General features: G+C 47.0%; 1 protein-coding gene across 1 annotated transcript in view; it reads left to right on the forward strand.

Moving 5' to 3' along the window:
- ISA1 (isoamylase 1) overlaps positions 1–24,363 on the forward strand; it is a 223,980-nt gene that overhangs the window by 53,407 nt on the left and 146,210 nt on the right. The window contains exons 4-6 of the mRNA XM_087680237.1: positions 5,613–5,768; positions 5,883–5,974; positions 6,070–6,211. Coding sequence (XP_087536363.1) covers positions 5,613–5,768; positions 5,883–5,974; positions 6,070–6,211 — 390 coding nt within the window. The remainder of the gene's footprint in view (positions 1–5,612; positions 5,769–5,882; positions 5,975–6,069; positions 6,212–24,363) is intronic.

Here is a 24,363-nt window from a genome sequence, read left to right on the forward strand (position 1 = left end):
ACCAACCATGGTGAGTGGCAACTGCAACCAATAGATAAAATGATGTCAACTGATCAGTAGGTGCGAAGGTTTCTTCATGGTTAAGGTCGTGCTTTTGCCAGAAACCTTGCACTACAAGGTGAGCCTTATATTTGTCTAAAGTACCATTAGCCTTTAGCTTGGTTCTAAAAATCCACTTTGTCCCAATGATCGGCTTGTGATAAGGATATCCACCAATGTCCAAGTCCCATTTCGATCAATACTATCCAGTTCCTTCTCCATGGCCTCATGCCACAGAGGTCTTGGAGAGCTTCTTGCCAACTATCCGGCTTAGAATGTGCAATGTAATTAGTTGTAAACAACAATGCATATGAAGCCTGAGGGGTGAGCCGAATAGACCTTCTAGGGCCCTTTGAAGTGGAATCTAGTGGAAGGATCCCCGAATCTCGCATTGTCTGTTGATACCAACAAGGTAATGGGTCTTGTGGAGGAGGCCTGGGAGCTAAAGTATTTGTAGGAAGGTCAAGAGTGGGCAATAGACTTGGCTCAGTAGGCATGATCTGAAATGATATGAGCGGAGGGGAGGATAAAGAGTCTAGTGTAGAAGACTACACGATGTTCCTCTCATCAAAGATGATATCCCTCTTAATGATCACCTTGTCATTTGACGATCGAACAAACGATAGGCTTTTACTTCAGAAGAATAGCCTACAAAGATCAAGAGATCTGGTCAAGGGGTGAGCTGTCCTATCTTGGCATCAGGAGTGTGCATATAAGCACAACTATTAAAGACTTTGAAAAGAAAAACAACAGGGGCCGAGAGCCAAAAAATGCCTCATACGGATTTTAATAGCCTCAACCCAAAGGTGCTCAAGGAGCTTTGGTGCGAACAGCATAGAGCATGCCATATTTCATGATTGTCTGGTTCCTATGCTCTACGACTCCATTCCGTGCAGGGGAGTTGGTAGAGGTGAGCTGTTGTGCATGGCCTTGCTCCTGTAGAAACTCAAAGAACTCATGGGAGGTAAACTCACCACCAAAATCACTCCTCATAGTACCCATATGACAACTAGTTTAGTTATAAATCAACAATACCCAAGTACTAAAATAAGTGAAGGCATCTGACTTGTGCTTTAGGAAGTACATCCACATGTATCTTAGAAAATCATCCACTATAAAAAAGAAATATAGCGCGCCATCTAAGGTAGCAGTGGATATGGGATTACAAAGATCTACATGAGTGAACCTAAGGGATTCCACAATACGAGTGATAGATTGCTGAGGGAAGGGGTGTACAATGCTACTTACCTAGCTGCCATGCTTTATAGACCTCACAAGATAGTTGTAGGTGTGGAAGGTTCTCAACCATCTCCTGACGCAACAACTCATAAAGAGAGTCATAGCCAAGATGTCCTAAGAAAAAATGCTAATGACACTCAGATTCCATAGGCTCCCATGTGGTGGCCAAGTCCTAGAAGCGATGGAACTCTAAATCATAGGTAGTTGGCTTGGTAAGAAAATGTATTATGTGGTAAAGGTCATTAGGTTGTGCCTTGCCTTGAGTAATCACAAAACCAATCTGAGAGTCTAGGACCTCGATTGTGGTTGCGGTGAAGAAAATTGCTCGTCCCAATTGGAAAAGTTGTTGAATGGATAACAAGTATACCCCAAGTTAGGGGACATGATAGATATCATCCAACGAAGCGAGATCCGGACCTTGGTTAGTGGGAAAATTGATGCGACCTTGGAGCTGAATCTTGATTGAGGAGTTGTTTCCTACGAAGACACTTCTAGTTGCAGGGGGTTAGGAAAGGAAAATGTCCCCTATAGGAGTCATGTGATGGAAAACTCCACTATCCACAAGCCAAATAGGTGCTGAGGTGCTTGGTTGTGATGAGTGGGCCTTTGTAAGAATCTCATCAAGAGGCAACTTAAAGATGTGAATAAGACTTGCATCCGATGTCTCTAAGGAGATGATGTGGGCCTCTACAGACTAGTTAGACAAACCCTCTGGAGTTGGGTAGTTCGCCAACTATGATGGTTGACCGGTGGCAATGTGGGTTTGGCCTCTGGATTGCCCTTGTTGGGGGTTACCACTACCCTGCTTCCCCTCCTGGGGGTTGCCCGACTGGGATGTGGGGGTTTGATTCTTGAATTTTGGTTGTGTGTCTCATGCCTTAGATCAAGACTCGTTGTTATAATGGCGAGCCTTTTGACAATGTTGACGATACCTATTCTGCTTAGGTATAGTCTGCCATCCAGGTTTAAGAGTAGATTGAGTGGTTCCTTGGGATTCACTAGCCTTGTTTTAATTTTAATTTTGATTCAAGTTTTGTGTGCCCTTGCCATGTTTCCCCCTCTCAAAAGATGCAACAAGAGCCCTCTCTATCGAGGACATGCTATGAATAACCGTGTGTAATGCAATAACTGACATTCAAACTCATAAAATGTGGATATCTAAGGTTGTGAAATCACTTGTTGCACAAAATGAAAATATTTTCTAGGCAGCTTGTTAAGGAACAGGGTAACTTGATCATTAGAGGGCTTAGGAGCCCTTGTGGTTGAGAACTTTGCGAGGAGATGCCGATACTCAGCTAACTTGACTTTCAAGTCATCCTTGTCAGTGATTTTAAAATTTTGAAGCTCATGATCCAAATTGACATGACCTAGTCCTATCTCGAGCCACATATCAGTTAGTCAAGTGTGCCCAATGCTGAGATAGTAAGTCGAAATGCTAAAGTTGAGAGTGAAACTCAAGCAATAAGCCCTATGTAAGCTCAAAAATAGTGGAGGCATTACAAGCCTTCCATGAGCAAATGACCTTATTAGGTTGGGATTCCAACCCCTGTGCCAAATCCCACAGGTTCTAAGAGTCTAAGACATACCTCATCAAATTGGACCAAGTGGTATAGTTTGACCTATTGAAACCAGTCTTGTCACTAAAAGCATGCTTGGCAAATGAGAAGCTAAACCCAGGTGTCCTTGAAGATGGATAGGTGGGGTAAAATCGAGGATAAGTTGGTGGTGGTGGATAAGTAAGAGGAAGGGGTAATGGTGGATAGGCAGAAATAGGTTACTAATGTCCATTGAGTGCCGATTGCGGCAAAGGTACTGAAACGGACATAGGTCCATACGATACCGTAGGTGGAGGTGGAGGCATTGCGACACAATGGCTCTATTCAAATGTCGGGGCTGGGGCACAAGATAATGACCGGATGGTCTACTAGGTAATGCCATGGAGGCAAATTGTGATACCGCACGATTCACACTCAAGTATGTATAGGAGGCACTCCCAGAGGGATAACTTAAAAGTGTGTGGGAGGGCGAGCCTCCGTCACTTATACACCACCCGAAAACGAATATGTAGAGGTCCTAAAGGTTGCACCTAAATGTGTAAAACCCCCCGGTGTGGTATGTGGGGATAAATGTGGTGCACTTAATGGAAGTGGAAAGGAAGGTGTAGCAAAGATAAGGGAGGGATGGATGGGAGCCCACATGGATTAATAATTGGTGGTGTTGTGGGAAACATGGTTGGTTTCTTTTGTCCATTCAATGCATTGGATGAAGATCACATACTTCAAATTGACCATGAGAAATAAAATTATTTGAAGGAAAAGGAAGGAAATGAATATTTACAAGTTCTTCTTTCAGCTTCTTACCTAGTTTTGAGTTCATAAAGAAATACATGTCTTCCTCATCACTTAGAAACCAAAGGTTATTTTGAAAAGTCCCTTCTTGACGAGATCCAATAGAAAATACAAAATCAATTAGCATAGAATTTGACATAATAGGGTTCATACCTAGAATTGGAGAAAATATATACTGTGGAAGTGATGTGTAATCTAATCTAGGTTCCACTTACAGATGGCCAATCTGTAGTGGAGATTTCGAAGATCCTACAAGATCATTAGTTCTATGCACCGAATCTAAAGGAGATAACTCAGGCTTACCGTCAACCTCCTAGTGAGCCCTACGCATAAGGATGAGATCATACTCAGCGGTAGAAATCTGATATGGTATGTGGACTCCATGGTACTTCATGTCAAATCGGGCAGTAGCAAGCCGGGAGGCCCACTTCTGATTGTTTTTGTCTATGTTTGATTGTGGAGACTCGAGCAGTGGTGTAATTTGTTCGAAGTCATCTGACTCTTCTATTATTCTAGCTTTCCTAGATGAGCTTTTCGATCAAAGGCCAAGGTTTCTTAGAGAGCACCTAGCTCTTATACCATGTGAAAAAATCCTCTAAATGTAGAAAACACAACCAATCGTACGACAAAACACATACTGATAAACACAAAACACAATTAGGGTTAGGATAACTCAAACATAGTGAACACAATGAACAATGAAGTGAATGACTACTGAATATACAATGCTCATGCAACAAACATACTATGCAGTGAATTTTAAACCTCAAACTCTGTATCTCTGGGATCAAGGCACAGGTTATGAGTTGGAGAGTGTATTGTACTCTAAAATAGATCCTGAAATGCGGCAAGGTAGTCTTCGTGTATCGAACACCAGCAAACACAGCTAGAGAGGTTGGATCTAATGTAGACAAGCAATGAGGAGAGAGAAAGACAAAAAATGCAAGTACTTAAGGAGAGGAAAAACTAGTGATTGTGCAAAACAGGTAAATGCAAGCTTATTGTGTTGGGCGACATGTGAAAATTGATGGCGACAGTGAAGATACTGATGGCGATAGCTAAAGAAGAGAGATTAAGTGCAAACACAAGTAGGATGATGATGGCGATAGCTCCTACTGATGGTGACTTGCCCTGGCAACAACAAACACAAGTTCTCTAATGATGTTGATAGCTCTAGGAGGTTGGTGACAGGTATAGATGTTGGAATTAGGCGTCAGATGATAGCAGATTGTGAGAGAAGGCTTTGATTGCAATGTCCTCTGCAAATAGGGTGTGGGGCAGCATAGATGCGGCTCCTAAAACCTGCAAAAATGAGATTAAGGGAGAGTGGTGGGCTGCATGCCTATTTATAGAAACTTTGGGGCACCCAAATTAGGGTTTTGCATGTAGGGCACAATAACTCTCTAGGATCATGTTTCTTTCTAAAATAAGAAGGTTTCTTCATTAATTAAGTGCGTTTTGGGACTGTTTAAGTCAAATTAATGCATTTTTAGCTTAAGATTTAAACTAGAATATTAGGTTTGAATTTCTATGCACAAAAGGATGTGCCAACTTGGATAGAGGGTCCTTAGAAGTTGTGTAAAATGGGTAAGATTTGTAGTGCTCTTAACACATTTTTCTATGCAGACACAAGGGTTGTCCAGTAGTAGTTAACGAAGCATATCATTGGGAAATAAAACCAGAAGTGCATTCTTTGATGAATTTATTTTCATTTATAATACCTTTCTTGATGTTTGAAAGCTTAAGTGCTTCGATTGCATGAGTGCATGCAAGCATTTGAAGACATTTGGATTTCCTTGTTTGCCTATGTAGTTCATGATGTGAGTGCAAGAATTGGACTATTTATGGCAATTCTTTAAAGGCATTGGGAGAAGTGTGCTAAGGAAGATTCAAGAGTTACCATCTTGCATAAGCTCTTTGATGATTTTAAGAATCAAATTATGTTTCAAAACATTTACCTTGGTTTTGTGCGTTCATGAAACTTAGCCTTTCGATTGGGAGGGAGATGTGCGTCCATGTCTCCAGCAAAAAGATCTCATTATCTATGAGTTGCATGTTCGAGGGTTTACACGCCATAAATCTAGCAATGTCAAACACCCAGGCACTTACATGGGGCTGGTAGAAAAGCTTAGTCACCTCAAGGTTTGTTCAATTTGATGGCCATTTATTAAAAAAACCTGAAGTTAATGTGTGCATTTGAAGCTGAAAATCTTCATAATACCTTCTCCCTTACCTCCTCATCTTTACTTTCCACAGGAACTTGGAATCAATGCGATTGAGCTCATGCCATGTCATGAGTTCAATGAGCTGGAATACTACTCCTACAATAGAATAATGGGTGATTATAAGTACACAATCTACTACTAAACGTATTGATTGACCTGATAAAATCATGATCTCTCAGTCTAACAATCCAACAAACTTATTTTATATCTGTCTGCAGGATGAACTTTTGGGGTTATTCTACCCTCAATTTCTTTTCACCAATGATTCGATATGCAGCATCAGGAAGCAAGAACTGTGGTCTTGCTGCAATCAATGAGTTTAAAACACTTGTTAGGGAAGCTCACAAGATGGGCATGGAGGTAGTAGTTTGTACATATATTCCTTGTTTTTCTTTGAACTGACATCTGTTTGTGAGACGTGTGTTCCTTTTAAATGGAAGGTACATGTGAGTGCATTATGTTTCAAAGGGGCTGATGCTAAACGTGTAGGTTTCACTTTCTCTCAGTAAGATGTAGAAAAATGGCTTGAAGCTAGTTATTGTTTCTGCCTTGTTTGCAATATGGGCCAAATGACCTTGTACGAAGAAGAATGAGTGTGACCTGCAGCGTAGAGAGCAAGCTTCCCAGCTCAACTCTTCCATTGATTTGTCATGGAGCTTTTTACACTGCATGGTCATGGAACAATGTCCAAATACAGTTTGCACACTTGGAAGAGTCAAGTAGGAAGAAAAGACAATGTCTCTAAAGTACTAACTGTATGGATGCTTCTGCCCTGTCTAGAATCACTGTTGGAATCATTTTGCGGCAATGAAGTTTACTGCACCTACTGGGGTCATGGTTGAATACTTATACTTTTCACCTACCTGGTAACAATGAATGATGTCTTCTTATGCATCAGGAATTCATGGTTGAATACTTGTACTTCACTTTTTGTGCATTATGATCTTACTTTTTGTCTCATCTCATCCTCTTGTCTGATTTTTACTTTGATTTGTATTCCTGTTGGTCATTATCTCCTCCTCTTCCTCTTTGTCTTCTCTATTCTACCTTATGTATAGAGTGAATTCAAAGGCCTACTTCCAAGTATATCAAGTGCTGAATATGCTAGTTCAAATTGCACTTTAGATTTGTAACCATTTTTGCACATCTTTGTTGGCTGTCAGTTGTCTTCTCAAAACTGCTGGAGATGCTGCGTTTGTAAATACCTCAAAGCCAATTTATTTAACCTCTTCCAGGTCTCGTGGTACATTAGACATGGTTGTGGTTGAGGGAAAGACAGGACTTTGTGGAGATGGATCAAATGATGCTTGGGCACATGAGGCTAACTTTTTTTTTTTGAATGAGGCATTTTCTATTTGTAGTTCACAATGGCTATGGGTCTTCTAGAGTGGCAATTCAAGGTAAGAATTACTTAAGGCTTTTCATGGTTGAAGGTCATTTGTTGCTCATTTCAGCAGGATGCAGTGTCTTCATGCATGCGCAAAAGGATTGCAGGGGGTTATGGATGTGAACTCCAAGCACCACATTCTTGTTGGGTAGAGTTGAGGTGACCCAAGGTGCGTTATTTTGCACGCATACACGAAAGAGAGAGCGAAAGGGAGAGCGAAAGAGAGACCGAACATCTTGCTAGTCGTTCTACATATCTTAAATTGTTCAACCCTCACTTACTTTAGTGTAGAAGTTAGAGGAGGTATTATAGTCTGAGTTGGAAGTAAAATAGTAAGTTCTGAACTTGTTGTTGCACCAAGTCCTACTGGGTGGGAACCAACAGCATTTGGTCATATAAAGCTGATCAGTCTTCTATATCTTCTCCTTGGATCCTGTCACCAGCCCCATGTTGTGTCGCCTAGCCTTTGCTGGTCTTCAACAGTTTTTGCTTGCTGCTTCAGCCCTATATTTCTGCATCAGCAGTCATCTTCATCATCTGGATGCTGTTGCCATCCATCTCCCTTCCTTGGAGGCTGCTTTTTTTGGTTCCAGGCTGCTGTCCAGCACTGGCATCATCTACTGCAGCAATCGTCTACTGACAATTGCATCTCTAGGAGGCTGCTTTTTTGCCTGCCAGCTTCGCCACATGATCATCTACTACATCAACTGGCCCTTGGCTGCTGCATTTTCATCACCATCAGCTCTAGTCTACTTCTTCCACACGAGGATTGGTGATTTTGCTGCACTTGGAATCTGTTCTTGGAGGACACTTTTTGACAATCCCTCAGTCTACTCCCATGAGAAAGTGACTTCTGGACAATCTCTGTTTGTTGAGCTCCCTTCGTCTGTATCACATTCATTCCTTGGTTCATTACGTTCTTCTTTCTTTTGTGTACTTGTTTGAGTTCACTATATTTTAGTCATTGTCCTGCACTTTGAGTGTTTTCTCTATGTAAATCTAAGCATATCTTTGTATCAAATACCCTGTAGACCTTTGGTTTAGAAGAGCAGCCCACAAAGATAGGTTTGAGCTTGGTTGAAGCTTTCTTGGCTTATCATTGGGAGTATACATGTAAGTATGGCCTCCAATGATGCAAGTGTTACTCCATTGTGCACTGGAATTGTGGTGTTTGTATACAAAGGTGTGGGCAACTTGTGATCAAAGGTGATTTGGAAGGTCATGTACAAAAGCAGAGGCAATATTCATAATTGTGTTTCTTGTGCTTGCAACTCCACTGCTTCACTTTGAAAGGAGAGTTGGTAGAGGCGAGCGGGCATTATATACCATGCACTTGTAGGAACTCAGGAACTGATGGGAGATGAACACAACACCATTATCACTTAGAGGCTATATAGTGTCATAGGGTTGTGAATTTTTAACTTCATTGGAATAATTAAGTTGTGCACATGTGTGCTGCATGTGTGAATAAGTGGAATGTGGGTCACTATGACAAGCAAACCCTAGCTTCGGCAATGGGGGACATCAGTATAAGTTGTGGTGGGCAAGTGCCAGTGGGTGGGTAGTGCCAAATTGGCCAAATACATTATATGCCCTTGGAAATGACTTTTGGTGGCATGGGATTTAGAGAATCAAAACATTTATGCCTTGGATTAAAGGTAAAAAGTTTCAACACTTCAATTTCGTGGGCTGAGGAATTAAAATTAGGCTGGACAATGGCCAATTCATGGGTAGGGCCAAGAAATTTTCGTTTTCCACAATTACTAATTTTTGGAAATTCAGTTCTAGAGGCTGAGTTATACATGGGAAGGTCTGACACTTGACTCTCAGGGAGAACATACCATACAAGGCTGGAGCAGCCAGTTGGGGGCAGATTGGGCTGGTTGCACAATAGAGGGTGAGGCTTCTGGACTGGGTGGCTGATGCAGTTAGGCATTTGACAACTGAGATCACCAAAATACAGCAACTGGCAGCATTCTTGACCTCTTTGACAATAAACAAAAGCATCTCGAGCATCTGGGACAGCATGGGACATGATTTGGAGGTATTTTGAGCCAGAAAACTGCTGTATCTGATGTCCTACAACCTGCAAATGCTATTTCCTCTCTCATTTACTGGTCCTCTCTCTCTCTTTTTTTTTTTTTTTTCGTAAAAGGTAATTGTATTAATTACGAAAAAGGTACAAGATTACATGATGACATGATTACAAGAGACACGAGGGCCCTAGCCCAACGTGTGGGAAATCCCCGTACTAATGCACTACATAGGTTACACCAATCATGGCAACGACCCAGAGGCAATTGCCATATGCCATGGATGCAAATCCTCCCGAGGGAGCAAATCGGAGTGTCGAGGTCCTCTCTCTCTCTCTCTTTTTTTTTTGGTAAAAGGTAATTGTATTAATTACGAAAAAATACAAGATTACTTGATTACAAGATAGTTGATGACACTAAGCCATCAGGTGAAGAAGTGCTCTCACTCTCTCTCTCTCTCTTTCTGATTACAAGAGGCACGAAGGCCCTAGGCCACTCTCTCTCTGTCTCTTTCTGATTACAAGAGGCACGAAGGCCCTAGGCCAATGTGTGGGAAATTCCCGTAGTAATGCACTAAAAAGTTACACCAATCATGGCAGCGACCCAGAGGCAATTGCCATATGCCAAGGAAGCAAATCCTCCCGAGGGAGCAAGTCTGAGTGTCGGATGAGATCTAGTTGCCAATGCAAGAGGCCTTTAAGCCTGGCAATATGGCGCGGTACATTAGAGGCCGAATCAAAGAGAAAGGCATTGCGTGTGGTCCAAATGTGCCAGCCTCCCCAGAATCTGAAAAAGTGAAATAAGATCTTCATATGCAACTGTGGCGGTGTGGGATACTTCGGGCGCACAAAAACCCAGTCGAAAGGAGATAGTGAGGACCCCACCACAGTGCGCCAAATGTGCGACAAGAGGGACCAGATATTCTTGGCGAGTGGGCAAGAAAGAAAACGATGTCGGGCCGATTCCGCCGTTGTGGTACAGAAGAAACAAGTGCCATTCGAGATGCGACGCTTGGCAAGGGCCGAGGCAAGAGGAAGACCACCAATCATTACCCGCCAAAGAAAGACCTTGCATTTGAAAGGTGCCTTATTCAGCCAGCCCTCCATCAGCGTTGTCTGCCACCATGTCAGCGATTTCCGCAGTCCCCAAACAGTATTAGCTTTGTCACCCAGCCATTGGTGATCCTGAATGAGAAGATGGTACACCTGATTAGTAGAGGCCTTTTCCAGACTCAACCGGCCTGCAAGGTCCCAGTCCTGCCAAGGGCGATCCACAGCTAGGGCAGGAAAGGGTTGCCTACCCTGAAGCTCAGACGAAAGCTTTCCCCATAAATCACGGTATCCGCGCGGGATCTTGAAAAGTCGTCTAGCAGTCCGAAACGATACAAGGACGTTGCGAGTGGCAAGGGTAGCATCCGCAACCGACGTCACACCTAAACGGGCCATGCGGTTAAATCTCAGTCTGAGCTGATGTTTATCTTCCCATGAAAGTAGTCGCGATACTGCCAACAATTCCAGCTGAAAGGAGTTAGTCTGCAAGCGGTCCCCTCCCGGGTGCCAACGGGCCTTTTGGAGCACCACTTTCCAAGAGCTGACCAAGTGCAGTAACAAAGCGGAAGAGGGACTGGAAAAACGGGAGTCTGCATTAAGGACATGCCACCAGGAGGCCCGAAGCCGGGTGTTACCATGGCGGAGCCCGCCGTCCTCAAGGAAATAACGGGCTATGATAGTCCACGGGTGATGATCCACACACATGGCCCGAAAAAGGGACCAACGGAGAGCCAGCATATGATGTTCTGCATCCAAAAGAGCTCCACCACCCATGCGCTTAGGGGTACATGTATGCGACCATGAAATCCAAGAAATGCCTGCCTACAGAGAATCCTTCTTCCATAGCATGAAACGGATGGGGTGAGTGAGAGGCTTCAAAGTAGTAGGCGTCTAGGGCAACAATGGCAAGAAATACGATAGCATTGGGAGCATAATTGATTGAGCCACTTTGAGGCGGACATGGAAAGGCCGCGCTTGCGACTTCCAATACATAAACTTTGCCGCCAGTTTTTGTGAAATCCAGTCCAGCAGGTCCTTTGGCCGTACATCCACCCCCAATGGGTATCCGAGATACCTGACAATAGAGCCACGGGAAACCACCTGGCCTTGCCAGCCTAATGACTGTAAATCGGGCTCCGTGCAACTAAGAATGGCTGACTTAAAGGCATTGATGCGAAGCCCAGAGGCCTGATCAAAAAGCGTCCACACATCCAATGCCTTGCGAATGCTGTCCCTGTCCGCCTGCAAAATTATAAAGGTGTCATCAGCCAAAGATTGGCTAATGAAGTGGTGGCCCAACGGAAGAGACAGCCCTGCCAGCTGAGCCGAATCTGCCATGGAGGATAACATTGAAAGGACCGGGTGAGTCGCCAGGGCAAAGAAAAGAGGACTCAAGGGACAACCCTGTCTGACTGAGCGTGCAAGGACAAAGGGCTCTGTAACCCCACCATTGAGCATAACTCTGGATGAAGCCGCAGCACTAATGGTATAGATCAATCGGGACATTCGGGTACCAAAGCCCATAGCAGACATGAGATCTGCAATGAAAGACCAGTCCACATAATCAAACGCCTTTTCCAAGTCCAATTGGATCAATACCACTTCCTAAATGGAGTGTCGAGCATAGTCAATAGCCATTTGCGCATTCAAGATATTATGCAGAATGTTGCGGCCCTTAATGAAACCATATTGGAGAGGATGCACAATAGCGGGAAGGTGCTTGTGAAGCCGATTTGCCAGCACTTTGGAGTAGATTTTATACATGGAGCCCATCAAAGAGATTGGTCTCCAGTGTTGCAGCTTTGACGGCGAAGGGACCTTTGGAATCAGTTTGATAAGGCCTTCTTTCCATAAGGAGGGCATGACCCCTGTTTCCCAAACCTGCTGAAACATGACTACCAATGGCTTTGCCAACTGTGTGGCCGAGCTCTGAAAGAATTCATTAGTGAGACCATCCCAGCCAGGACTTTTATCCGTCGGCAGATGCAACAAAACATCCATAACCTCCTCCTCGCAAATATCCGCCTCCAAAGTGACTTGCATATCCAATGGAACCTGTTGGCGGACCAGATGATAGAAGACCGAGCGGGCATGCGTATCCTGGCTAGAAGGCAAGGGAGAAGAACCAAGAAGTTCCATAAAATAATTTCTGCACATATTGACAATGGTCTGCGGATCAGTGACCATGCAACCCTCCGAATCCTGGATCTTGTCATATTGTCGCGAGCCGGAGACGCATGCAAGGCTCGAAAGAACTTATGAGACTAGCAGGCACTATCTTGCAATGTGTCAGTCAAGTTATGCAGCTTGGCCTGGTGATAAGATTTCAACTGAAATACTTGAAGAAGATGGGCCAAACGCCTCTCCAATGACAGCAGAAAATCATCATCCGGGGAATCGAGGAGCAAGGAACGGACCAAAGCCAGTAACTCCTCTGCTGCAGATCGACGACGGCGACAAAGCGAGGCACGATGAATCCCATACTGCCGAGCAACCCGCTATACATTAGAGAGCAAGCGTGCAAATGAAGGCAAGCCCTCAGAAGGGAAGTCCAATAAGAACCTCTCAATCAATTGCTGCATATAGCCTTGAAAAATTGAATGCTTCAAATAAGAGGAGTTGAAACGTAAAGGGAGCCGGTCCAGCAACTGCCTAAAAGGTGCAATAGATTGTGCCCGCATCTTCAGCTGGAGGGGGAAATGATCCGACAACGCATACTGCTGCAAGACCTTCATTTCCAGCATCTCAGGAAGAAAATCGTCCCCCTGCATGATATACATTCTGTCCAGCCGCGACCAAGTAGTTGCATATTGTGCGGAATGAAAAGTAAACCCTGAAGAAGAAGGGTGAAGCCACGACCAAAGATCCTGCTTGAGTACGTGCAAAGCAAATGAATTCCACACCCGGCTTTCCGGCGCATCCATAACCGAATGCCTTGAGGTGGACTGAGAAGAGTGAACACACATATTGAAATCTCCCATCAAAAACCCCCTTCGGCCAAGGGACATGGAGGCCTGCAAAGTGGACCAAAGATCCCGGCGGGATGCGGGATCATTCGGAGCATAGAGGCCCAATAACCATAAAATCTCTCCTTCAAATAAGACTTCGATAACCAGAAAGCGGCCCTGCACATCATTTTTAATAAGGACAGGCTGATATTTCTCATGGACAATCATCAGCACGCATGAATAGTGCGTAGCATGGGAGCCTGCATAAAACAGACAGAAGCCATGACAATCCACAACTTTTCCTGCTTCACCATGACTTTTGTGCTCAACTGCGCACAACACATCCCACTGGTTCTCATGCAAGACGGTCCACATGGCATGTTGCTTATGGCGAGAGCAAATGCCTCGCACATTCCACGTGGCTAGCTTCATATATCTTTAAAAAAGGAAGTCAGGAACGAGGCGCCTGTTGCCTCGATTTCACCTTTTCCGCAAGAGCATCCAAGACGCCCTCATCCAGAAAATCAGCCAATACTGCAAACAAATTCGGGCGACCTGCTTTAGAGGTAGAAGGGAAATCCACTGGCTTGGGAGTGGGGCGGGGATAATGCCGATCCCAGGGCGTAATCACATTACCTTTGGTATCAAATGCCAGCTTAGCAGGAGGGCCTTTGGGGCCGTCGGTATAGGCTTTCCTTGGCGATTGATTACGGGGGGCAGACGGGGCCGTGGTACGCGCAGCCTGTTGTGAAGTGACCATTTCTTTTCTGCGCGTATACATGCGCACGGAATCCTGGGCAGCAAAAGGCCCCGGATCCGCCAGGCTTGCATCCAACTTTTTACCTTTTTTTGGACGTGCCTCAATCCAGTCAGTGCGACGGGAATCCAAACCCAGGACCTGTTGTTTGCCTTTATCCATGACATGAGGTGACTGAAGGGCTTCCTGGGGTGGGGCATCAAGCACCATGTCATCCTTGGGCAGCACCACCTGCGCATCCTCCGAAGACGGTTGCCTTTTAGGGCATTCAACCATGAAATGCCCCAGTTTACCACATGAGAAGCTGTGTCCCGCAAAGTTGCCCCATTTCAAGCGAAAATGCAGAGGGTGCATGCCTGAACAATTGAGGCGAAGCCACGTGGGCCTTTTCCTGGCCGTGTCCCATAACATGCATAAACGGTTGCGGTTCATTGCCCTGAGGCTTGGGGGAACCAGCACTGTTCCCACAGCCGCCATCGCATCCTTCAACATTGGCCAATAGACCGCCGGACAAATTTCCACTTCCACCCACACCGGGCATTCTCGTTGAAGCAGATGCTGGAAGTCGGCCATGGGGCGCCAGGGCACCACATGGACCAAGCGGCGATCAAAGAATAGTGGCAACTTGGACAGGAGCTCAGCTCGATGCGTTTCCAATTTCAACAACACCTCATAAAAGCCGTGAGGACCAAGGAAGATCTCCTCAACACACTCCCCTTGCAATAAATGGTGCATCCACTGGCGAATATGCGACAACACTGGGATCCTGCCAGTGAAGAAAAGTATAACCGCACGATCATAAAATACCGAGAAGGATCGCAAGACTGATTTGGGGTTCACCGTGGCTTCCAGCACATCATCCGTTCCCGCTTCAGAAAAAGATTCATTATTATGCTGGACATAATCGCCAAGCAGAGTATTGGCGAAGTCTAGCAAATGCTCCCAGTCAATTTCCTGCGAATCCATAGGATCAGAGGCCACTTGCGCATAGGAACGTTCCTGAGGACCCATTGGCTCATTAGAAGTATGTTTGGAGCGTTTGCCAGCAGGCGGCAGTTCAGCACCCGGCAATTCAGAACTTGGAGGCAGCTCCTCCGTGCATGGCACCATATCCTCTGGCTCTTCTGCATCGGAATCAGGGCCAAGGGCTGCCACCGTCCGGTCAAGAAAATCCATATCAAGGCCAGCCATACTGCTGTCTTCTCGCTCGCGCGCTCTCTCGCTCTCTCTCTCTCTCTCTCTCTCTCGTTCTTTTCTGTACAGCGGCGCTGTCCAAGGGCAGGATTCCACAAGCACAGGCGATGAAACTTGAACTTTACCTGTCAGCCTCAGTCGTGGCCTGTCCCAAGAGTGCGTGTGGCAGGACGGAACCCCAACAGAGCAGGGGCCTGAGGGTGGAACAGAGGGCTGGCAGTTGACGGCAACGTGGAATAGTCGAGGGTGCAGGGCAGGGGCCTCGCCCGCAGAAACCCTAACACGCAGGGCGGACGGACGAAACGTAGGTGCAGAGCCCGCAGCTTAGGCGGGCGATGGCAGGGTGACGGACGGAATCGAGGGACCTACAGGCCGCCAGGTGAGGGGCTCAGCCGCAGGCGACGACAGCGTCAGAGGAGGCGACGGGCTGCAGAGGCAGGTGACGGGCCTGGCGGGCACGGGCGTCGACGGCGGATTCTGCGCTGCCATAGGAAGGCGCGCGTGCAGGAGGGCGCTTGCAGGCAGGCAGGCAGCGACAATGCAGGCGATTTAGGGCTTCGTCTGAGGGCGCAGGGGCAGGACGCTTACGGCCGCCATCTCCACGCTCAGACCCCGTCGACGTCTCTCTCTCTCTCTTTTTTTTTCGTAAAAGGTAATTGTATTAATTACGAAAAATACAAGATTACTTGATTACAAGATAGTTGATGACACTAAGCCATCAGGAGAAGAAGTTCTCTCGCTCTCTCTCTTTCTGATTACAAAAGGCACGAGGGCCCTAGGCCAACGTGGGGAAAATCCCAGTAGTAGTGTACTAAAAAGTTACACGAATCATGGCAACGACCCAGAGGCAATTGCCATATGCCAAGGAAGCAAATCCTCCCGAGGGAGCAAGTCAGCATGTCGGATGAGATCTAACTGCCAGTGCAAGAGGCCTTTAAGCCTGGCAACATGGCGCGGTACATTAGAGGCCGAATCAAAGAGAAAAGCATTGCGCGTGGTCCAAATGTGCCAGTATCCCTAGTATCTGAAGAAGTGAAATAGTATCTTCATATGCAACTGTGGCAGTGTGGGATACTTCGGGCGCCCAAAAACCCAGTCGAAAGGAGTTAGCGAGGAGCCCACCACAATGCGCCACATGTGCGACAAGAGTAACCAGATATTCTTGGCGAGCGGGCAAGAAAGAAAACGATGTCGAGCTGATTCCGCCGTTGTGGTACAGAAGAAGCAAGTGCCATTGGAGATGCGACGCTTGGCAAGGGCCGAGGCAAGAGGAAGACCACCAATCATTACCCGCCAAAGAAAGACCTTGCATTTGAAAGGTGCCTTATTCAGCCAGCCCTCCATCAGCGTTGTCTGCCACCATGTCAGCGATTTCCGCAGTCCCCAAACAGTATTAGGTTTGTCACCTAGCCATTGGCGATCCTGAATAAGAAGATGGTAGACCTGATTAGTAGAGGCCTTTTCCAGACTCAATCGGCCTGCAAGGTCCCAGTCCTGCCAAGGGCGATCCATAGCCAGGGCAGGAAAGGGTTGCCTGCCCTGAAGCTCCGCCGACAGCTTTCCCCATAAATCACGGTATCCGCGCGGGATCTTGAAAAGTCGCCTAGCAGTCCGAAAGGATATGAGGACATTGCGCGTGGCAAGGGTAGCATCCGCAACCGACGTCACACCTAAACGGGCCATGCGGTTAAATCGCAGTCTGAGCTGATGTTTGTCTTCCCATGAAAGGAGTCTCGATACTGCCAACAATTCCAGCTGAAAGGAGTTAGTTTGCAAGCGGTCCCCTACCGGGTGCCACCGGGCCTTTTTGAGCACCACTTTCCAAGAGTCGACCAAGTGCTGTAACAAGGGGAAAGAGGAGCTGGAAAAACGGGAATCAGCATTAAGGACATGCCACCAGGAGGCCCGAAGCCGGGTGTTACCATGGCAGAGCCCGCCGTCCTCAAGGAAATAACGGGCTATGATAGTCCACGGGTGATGATCCACACACATGGCCCGAAAAAGGGACCAACGGAGAGCCAGCATATGATGTTCTGCATCCAAAAGAGCTCCACCACCCATGCGCTTAGGGGTACATGTATGCGACCATGAAATCCAAGAAATGCCTGCCTACAGAGAATCCTTCTTCCATAGCATGAAACGGATGGGGTGAGTGAGAGGCTTCAAAGTAGTAGGCGTCCAGGGCAACAATGGCAAGAAATACGATAGCATTGGGAGCATAATTGATTGAGCCACTTTGAGGCGGACATGGAAAGGCCACGCTTGCGACTTCCAATACATAAACTTTGCCGCCAGTTTTTGTGAAATCCAGTCCAGCAGGTCCTTTGGCCGTACATCCACCCCCACTGGGTATCCAAGATGTCTGACAATAGAGCCACGGGAAACCACCTGGCCTTGCCAGCCTAATGACTGTAAATCAGGCTCCGTGCAACTGAGAATGGCGGACTTAAAGGCATTAATGCGAAGTCCAGAGGCTTGATCAAAAAGCGTCCACACATCTAATGCCTTGCGAATGTTGTCCCTGTCCGCCTGCAAAATCATAAAGGTGTCATCAGCCAAAGATTGGCTAATGAAGTGGTGGCCCAACGGAAGAGACAGCCCTGCCAGCTGAGCCGAATCTGCCATGGAGGATAACATTGAAAGGACCGGGTGCGTCGCCAGGGCAAAAAAGAGCGGACTCAGAGGACAACCCTGTCTGACTGAGCGTGCAAGGACAAAGGGCTCAGTAACCCCACCATTGAGCATAACTCTGGATGAAGCCGCAACACTGATGGTGTAGATCAATCGGGACATTCGGGTGCCAAAGCCCATAGCAGACATGAGATCTGCAATGAAAGACCAGTCCACATAATCAAACGCCTTTTCCAAGTCCAATTGAATCAATACCACTTCCTGACCGGAGTGTCGCGCATAGTCAATAGCCATTTGCACATTTAAGATATTATGCAGAATGTTGCGGCCCTTAATAAAACCATATTGGAGAGGATGCACAATAGTGAGAAGGTGCTTGTGAAGCCGATTCGCCAGCACTTTGGAGTAGATTTTGTACATGGAGCCCATCAAAGAGATTGGTCTCCAGTGTTGCAGCTTTGACGGTGAAGGGACCTTTGGAATCAGTTTGATAAGGCCTTCTTTCCATGAGGAGGGCATAACCCTCGTTTCCCAAACCTGCTGAAACAAGACCACCAATGGCTTCACCAACTGAGTGGCTGAGCTCTGAAAGAATTCATTAGTGAGACCATCCCAGCCAAGACTTTTATCCGTCGGCAGGTGCAACAAAACATCCATGACCTCCTCCTCGCAAATATCCGCCTCCAAAGTGGCTTGCATATCCAATGGAACCTGCTGACGGACCAGATGATAGAAGACCGCGCGGGCATGCGTAACCTGGGTAGAAGGGGAGGGAGAAGAACCAAGGAGATCCATAAAATAATTTCTGCACATATTGACAATGGTCTGCGGGTCAGTGACCATGCGACCCTCCGGATCCTGGAGTCTGGTCATATTGTCACGCGCCGGAGACGCATGCAGGGCGCGAAAGAACTTATGAGACTGGCAGGCACTATCTTGCAATGTGTCAGTCAAGGTATTCAACTTGGCTTGCTGATAAGATTTTAACTGAAATACTTGAAGAAGATGGGCCAAACGCCTCTCCAATGACAGTAGAAAATCATCATCTGGGGAATCCAGGAGCAAGGCGCGGACCAAAGCCAGTAGCTCCTCTGCTGCAGATCGACGACGGCGACAAAGCGATGCATGGTGGATCCCATACTGCCGAGCAAGACGCCGTACATTAGAGAGCAACCGAGCAAATGAAGGCAATCCCTCAGAGGCGAAGTCCAATAAGAACCTGTCGATCAATTGCTGCATATAGCCCTGAAATATGGGATGCTTCAAATAAGAGGAGTTGAAACGTAACGGGAGCCTATCCAGCAACTGCATAAAAGGTGCAATAGATTGTGCCCGCATCTCCAGCTGAAGGGGGAAATGATTCGCAACGCATACTGCTGCAAGACCTTCATTTCCAGCATCTTGGGAAGAAAATCGTCCCCCTGCATGATATACATTCTGTCCAGCCGCGACCAAGTAGTTGCATATTGTGCAGAATGAAAAGTAAACCCCGCAAAGGAAGGGTGAAGCCAGGACCAAAGATCCTGCTTAAGAACATGTAAAGCAAAGGAATTCCACACTCGGCTTTCCGGCGCATCCATGACCGAATGCGCTGAAGTGGACTGAGAAGAGTGAATACACATATTGAAATCTCCCATCAAAAGCCCCCTTCGGCCACGTGACATGGAGGCCTGCAAAGTGGACCAAAGATCCCGTCGGGATGCGGGATCATTCGGCGCATAGAGGCCCAGTAACCATAAAATCTCGCCTTCAAATAAGACTTCGATAACCAGAAAGCGGCCCTGCACATCATTTTTAATAAGGACAGGCTGATATTTCTCATGGACAATCATCAGCACGCCCGAATAGCGCGTAGCATGGGAGCCTGCATAAAACAGACGGAATCCATGACAGTCCACAACTTTCCCTGCTTCACCGTGACTTTTGTGCTCAACTGCACACAATACATCCCACCGATTTTCATGCAAGACGGTCCACATGGCATGTTGCTTATGGCGAGAGCAAATGCCTCACACATTCCATGTGGCTAGCTTCATATCTCTTCAAAAAAGAAAGTCAGGAACGAGGCACCTGTTGCCTCGATTTCACCTTTTCCGCGAGAGCATCCAGGACGCCCTCATCCAGAAAATCAGCCAATACTGCAAAGGAATTCTGGCGACCTGCTTTAGAGGTAGAGGGTAAATCCACTGCCTTGGGAGTGGGGCGGGGATAACGCCGATCCCAGGGAGTAATGACATTACCTTTGGTATCAAAAGCCAGCTTAGCAGGAGGGCCTTTGGGACCATCAGTATAGACTTTCCTTGGAGCCTGATTACGGGGGGCCGACGGGGCCGTAGTGCGCCGAGCCTGCTGTGAAGTGACCATTTCTTTTCTGCGCGTATACGTGCGCACGGAGTCGTGGGAAACAGGAGGCCCAGGATCTGCCAGGCCGGCATCCAACTTTTTACCTTTTTTGGGACGTGCCTCAATCCAGTCCATGCGACGGGAATCCAAACCCAGGACCTGTTGTTTGCCTTTATCCATGACTTCCTGGGGCGGAACATCAAGCACCATGTCGTCCTTGGGCAGCATAACCTGTGCATCCTCCACAGACGGTTGCCTTTCAGGGCATTCAGCCATGAAATGTCCCAATTTCCCACATGAAAAGCAGTGCCCCGCAAAGTTGCCCCATTTCAAGCGAAAATGCAGCGGGTGCATGCCTGAACAACTGAGGCGAAGCCAGGCGGGCCTTTTCCTGGCCGTGTCCCATAACATGCATAAACGGTTCCAGTTCATTGCCCTGAGGCTTGGGGGGACCAGCACCGTGCCCACAACTGCCATGGCGTCCTTCAACATTGGCCAATAGACCGCCGGACAATTTTCCACCTCCACCCACACCGGGCATTCTCGTTGAAGCAGACGCTGGAAGTCAGCCATGGGACGCCATGGTACAACATGAACCAGGCGGCGATCAAAGAATAGTGGCAACTTGGACAGGAGCTCAGCTCGATGCAGTTCTGATTTCAACAGCACCTCATAAAAGCCGCGGGGTCCAAGGAAGATCTCCTCAACACATTCCCCCTGCAATAAATGGTGCATCCACTGGCGAATATGTGACAGCACCGGGATCCTACCAGTGAAGAAAAGGATAACTGCACGATCATAAAAAACCGAGAAAGATCTCAAGACTGATTTAGGGTCCACCGTAGCTTCCAGCACATCATCCGTTCCTGCTTCAGAAAAAGATTCAGTATTATGCTGGACATAGTCGCCAAGCAGGGTATTGGCAAAGTCTAGCAAATGCTCCCAGTCGATTTCCTGCGAATCCACAGGATCAGAGGCCACTTGCGCATAGGAACGTTCCTGAGGACCCATTGGCTCATCAGAAGTGTGCTTGGAGCGTTTGCCAGCAGGCGGCAGTTCAGAGCCTGGCAGATCAGAACCCGGAGGCAGCTCCTCCGTGCATGGCACCATATCCTCTGTCTCCTCTGCATCGGAATCAGGGCCAAGGGCTGCCACCGTCTGGTCGAGAAAATCCATATCCAGGCCAGCCATACTGCTGTCGTCTCGTTCGCGCTCTCTCTCTCGCTCTTGCTCTCTTTCTTTCCTGTACAGTGGAGCTGTCCAAGGACAGATTCCACAAACACAGCCAATGAAACCCGAGCTTTATCTGTCAGCCTGAGTCGAGGCCTGTCCCAAGAACACGTGGGGCAGGGCGCAACCCTAACCGTGCGAGGGCCTGAGGGTGGAACACAGATCTGGCAGTCGACGGCAGCGCGGGATAATCGGGGGCACAGGGTAGGGGCCTCGTCAGCAGAAACCCTAAACACAGTGGGCAAACGAGCCAAGTGCTGGTGCAGAGCCCACCACACAGGCAGACGACAGCAGGGCAGGGGCCGTTGACGTTGGGCTGTCCAGCAGCAGGGCGGGGGGCTCAGTCGCGCCCGACGGAGTGTGGAAGCTGCGGAACAGGGCGGCAAGGGCAGCCGCGGGCGACGGAACAACAGAGGCCGGCGACGGGCGGCGGTCGACGGAACAGCAGCCGTGGGCGACGGGCGACAGGCGACAGGACTGCAGCCGCGGGCGACAGGCGACGGAACGGCAGGGGCAGGCGACGGACGACGGCGAAACAGCGGCTGTAGGCGACGACGTGGACGGGCTATGGCGGCGCGACAGGCACAGGCGACGCGATCTCTCTCTCTCTCTCTCTCCCTCTCTCTCTCTCTCTCTCTCTCTCTCGTAATGGATGTTATATTTATAAAGTACTAAACAACAAAAGAGTTACAAAAGTCATGGCAAAGACGCAGAGGAAATTGCCATATGCCAGGGAAGTAAGTCCTCCCGAGGGAGTAAGTCAGAGTGCCGAATGAGATCTATCTGCCAATGCAAGAGCCCTTTAAGCCTCGCAATATGTCCCTGAACATTAGAGGCCGAATAAAAAAGAAAAGCATTCCAAATGGTCCAATTGTGCCAGCAGCCCCAGTATCTAAGAAAGTGAAACAAGATCTTGAGATGCCACTGTGCCAGTGTGGGGTATTTGGGCCGTACAAAAACCCAATCAAAAGGGCTTAGCGAGAAACCAACCACCGCTCACCAAACCGCTGACAAGAGTGACCATATTTTCTTAGCGAGAGGGCAAGAAATAAATCTATGACGGGCCGATTCCACATTGGTGGTGCAAAAGAAACAATTGCCGTTGGAGATTTGATGCTTGGAAAGGGCTGAAGCAAGAGGAAGACCACCAATCATCACCCTCCAAAGAAAGACCTTGCATTTGAAAGGTGTCTTATTCAACCAGCCCTCCATCACAGTTTCCTTCCACCATGATTGAGATTACACAATCCCCATACAATATTAGCTTTAGTAACGAGCCATTGATGATCTTTAATCAGAAGATGATACATCTGGTTAGCTGAGGCCTTTTCCAAATTCAGCCGACCTGCAAGGTCCCAGTTCTGCCAGGGACGATCCAAAGCAAGGACAGGAAAGGGTTGTCTGCTCTGGAGCACCAGCAAAAGCTGTTCGCATAAATCACCTCTCTCTCTCTCTCTCTCTCGCGTAAAAGCTAATTGTATAGTTACAAAAAATGTACAAGATTACATGATTACAAAATACAGGATGGCTCTAAGCCATCATGCATAGTCACGGTGAAGGTACAAACGAAGCAGAGTGACTAAAGGGAGGTAGAAGAAATTGCATTGTGCCAAGCAAGCAAATCTTATCTAGAGAGAATATTTGTTAACTCAATCAAATCTAGCTGGAGAAGCCCTTTCAAGAGGGCAATATGACTTTGCACACCTAATGGATTCCTTCTCTCTCTCTTTCTCTCTCTCTTTTTTCGTAAAAGGTAATTGTATTAATTACGAAAAAAGGTAGAAGTTTACTCTCTCTCTCTCTCTCTCTCTCTCATATCAAAGCGGTGCTAGGGGCAACACCCATGGTTGTAGAGTTAGCAGTGACATTTCTACATGGGATATGGGAGCTCCCACATCATAGATACTCTAGATTGGCATTGATCTCTTCCAAACATTTAGTTGAGGAAGGGGAGAAAGATTGTTGATACTCACAAATGATAACATGGATGAGCCTACATGGACTAGATGTCAATGGGCTCCTTCCATTTGACTATAGTTTGGATTGCCCTAAACTCCGCCTTACTCGACTTGAACTGAATTCAGTCATTAGAGCTGACATTTATAAAGGCATTCTGAGTATGCCAAATATGCCACAAGGATATCCATCTAAGGAAATGGAAAAGGCAAGAATAATCTGAATGCAAAGAGGACATAGAGGTCATCTTTCCCATAATCCACGAACGAGCTGATATCCGGTGCTAAGTCGTCAAGGATCACACATGGGAAACAAAACTCCAAATCTGTCTTGCAACAGGGTAGGAGACAAAGAGATGAAGCATTGTCTTGTCACATATAGTGCAAAATACACATCGACCAATAGAGATCTTGTAAGCATGTAGCACATCCTTAGTAGGAAGAGCCCCGATAAGCAGCCTCCACATAAACTCTTTGCCCTAATACGGAACCTTAGATTTCTAGAGTTGGATGAATCCTTCCTGCCACTTCTTTTTGCTATCCCGAATATGCCATAATTTATTAGCCTTACTTGTGACCCATCTCTTGGCCTCCACCATCTAATGATATATCTGGTTCTGACCTTTTCTCAAAATCATCAAGAATCACAAAAATCCAATCACACCAGGGAGACAATGGGTGTAATGCAAGCAAAGGAGAGAATCTCAAAAGTCTATCTTGTATGGACAACCAAATATCGTGATATCCTCTAGGCACCCAAAAGTGTTGACGAATACACTGAAAAGAATAAAGACGGGCCTACCCAGGAATGACACCATCAAGGATTGTCTGTAGCCCCAAACGCACCATTCGATTGAACTTGTCTCTCTATAGATCTTTATTAGGCCAATCCGACAACTTGGAGGTAGCCAGTAGTTCACCTTGTAGCAAATTCTCCTCCTTACGAAAATCAAGAGGGCGCCAAACTACAAAACGTAATATCGCT

The sequence above is a fragment of the Lygodium microphyllum genome, chromosome 1, assembly GCF_053477565.2.
Source record: "Lygodium microphyllum isolate KBCC chromosome 1, Lygodium_microphyllum_v1.1.10, whole genome shotgun sequence".
NCBI lineage: Eukaryota > Viridiplantae > Streptophyta > Polypodiopsida > Schizaeales > Lygodiaceae > Lygodium > Lygodium microphyllum.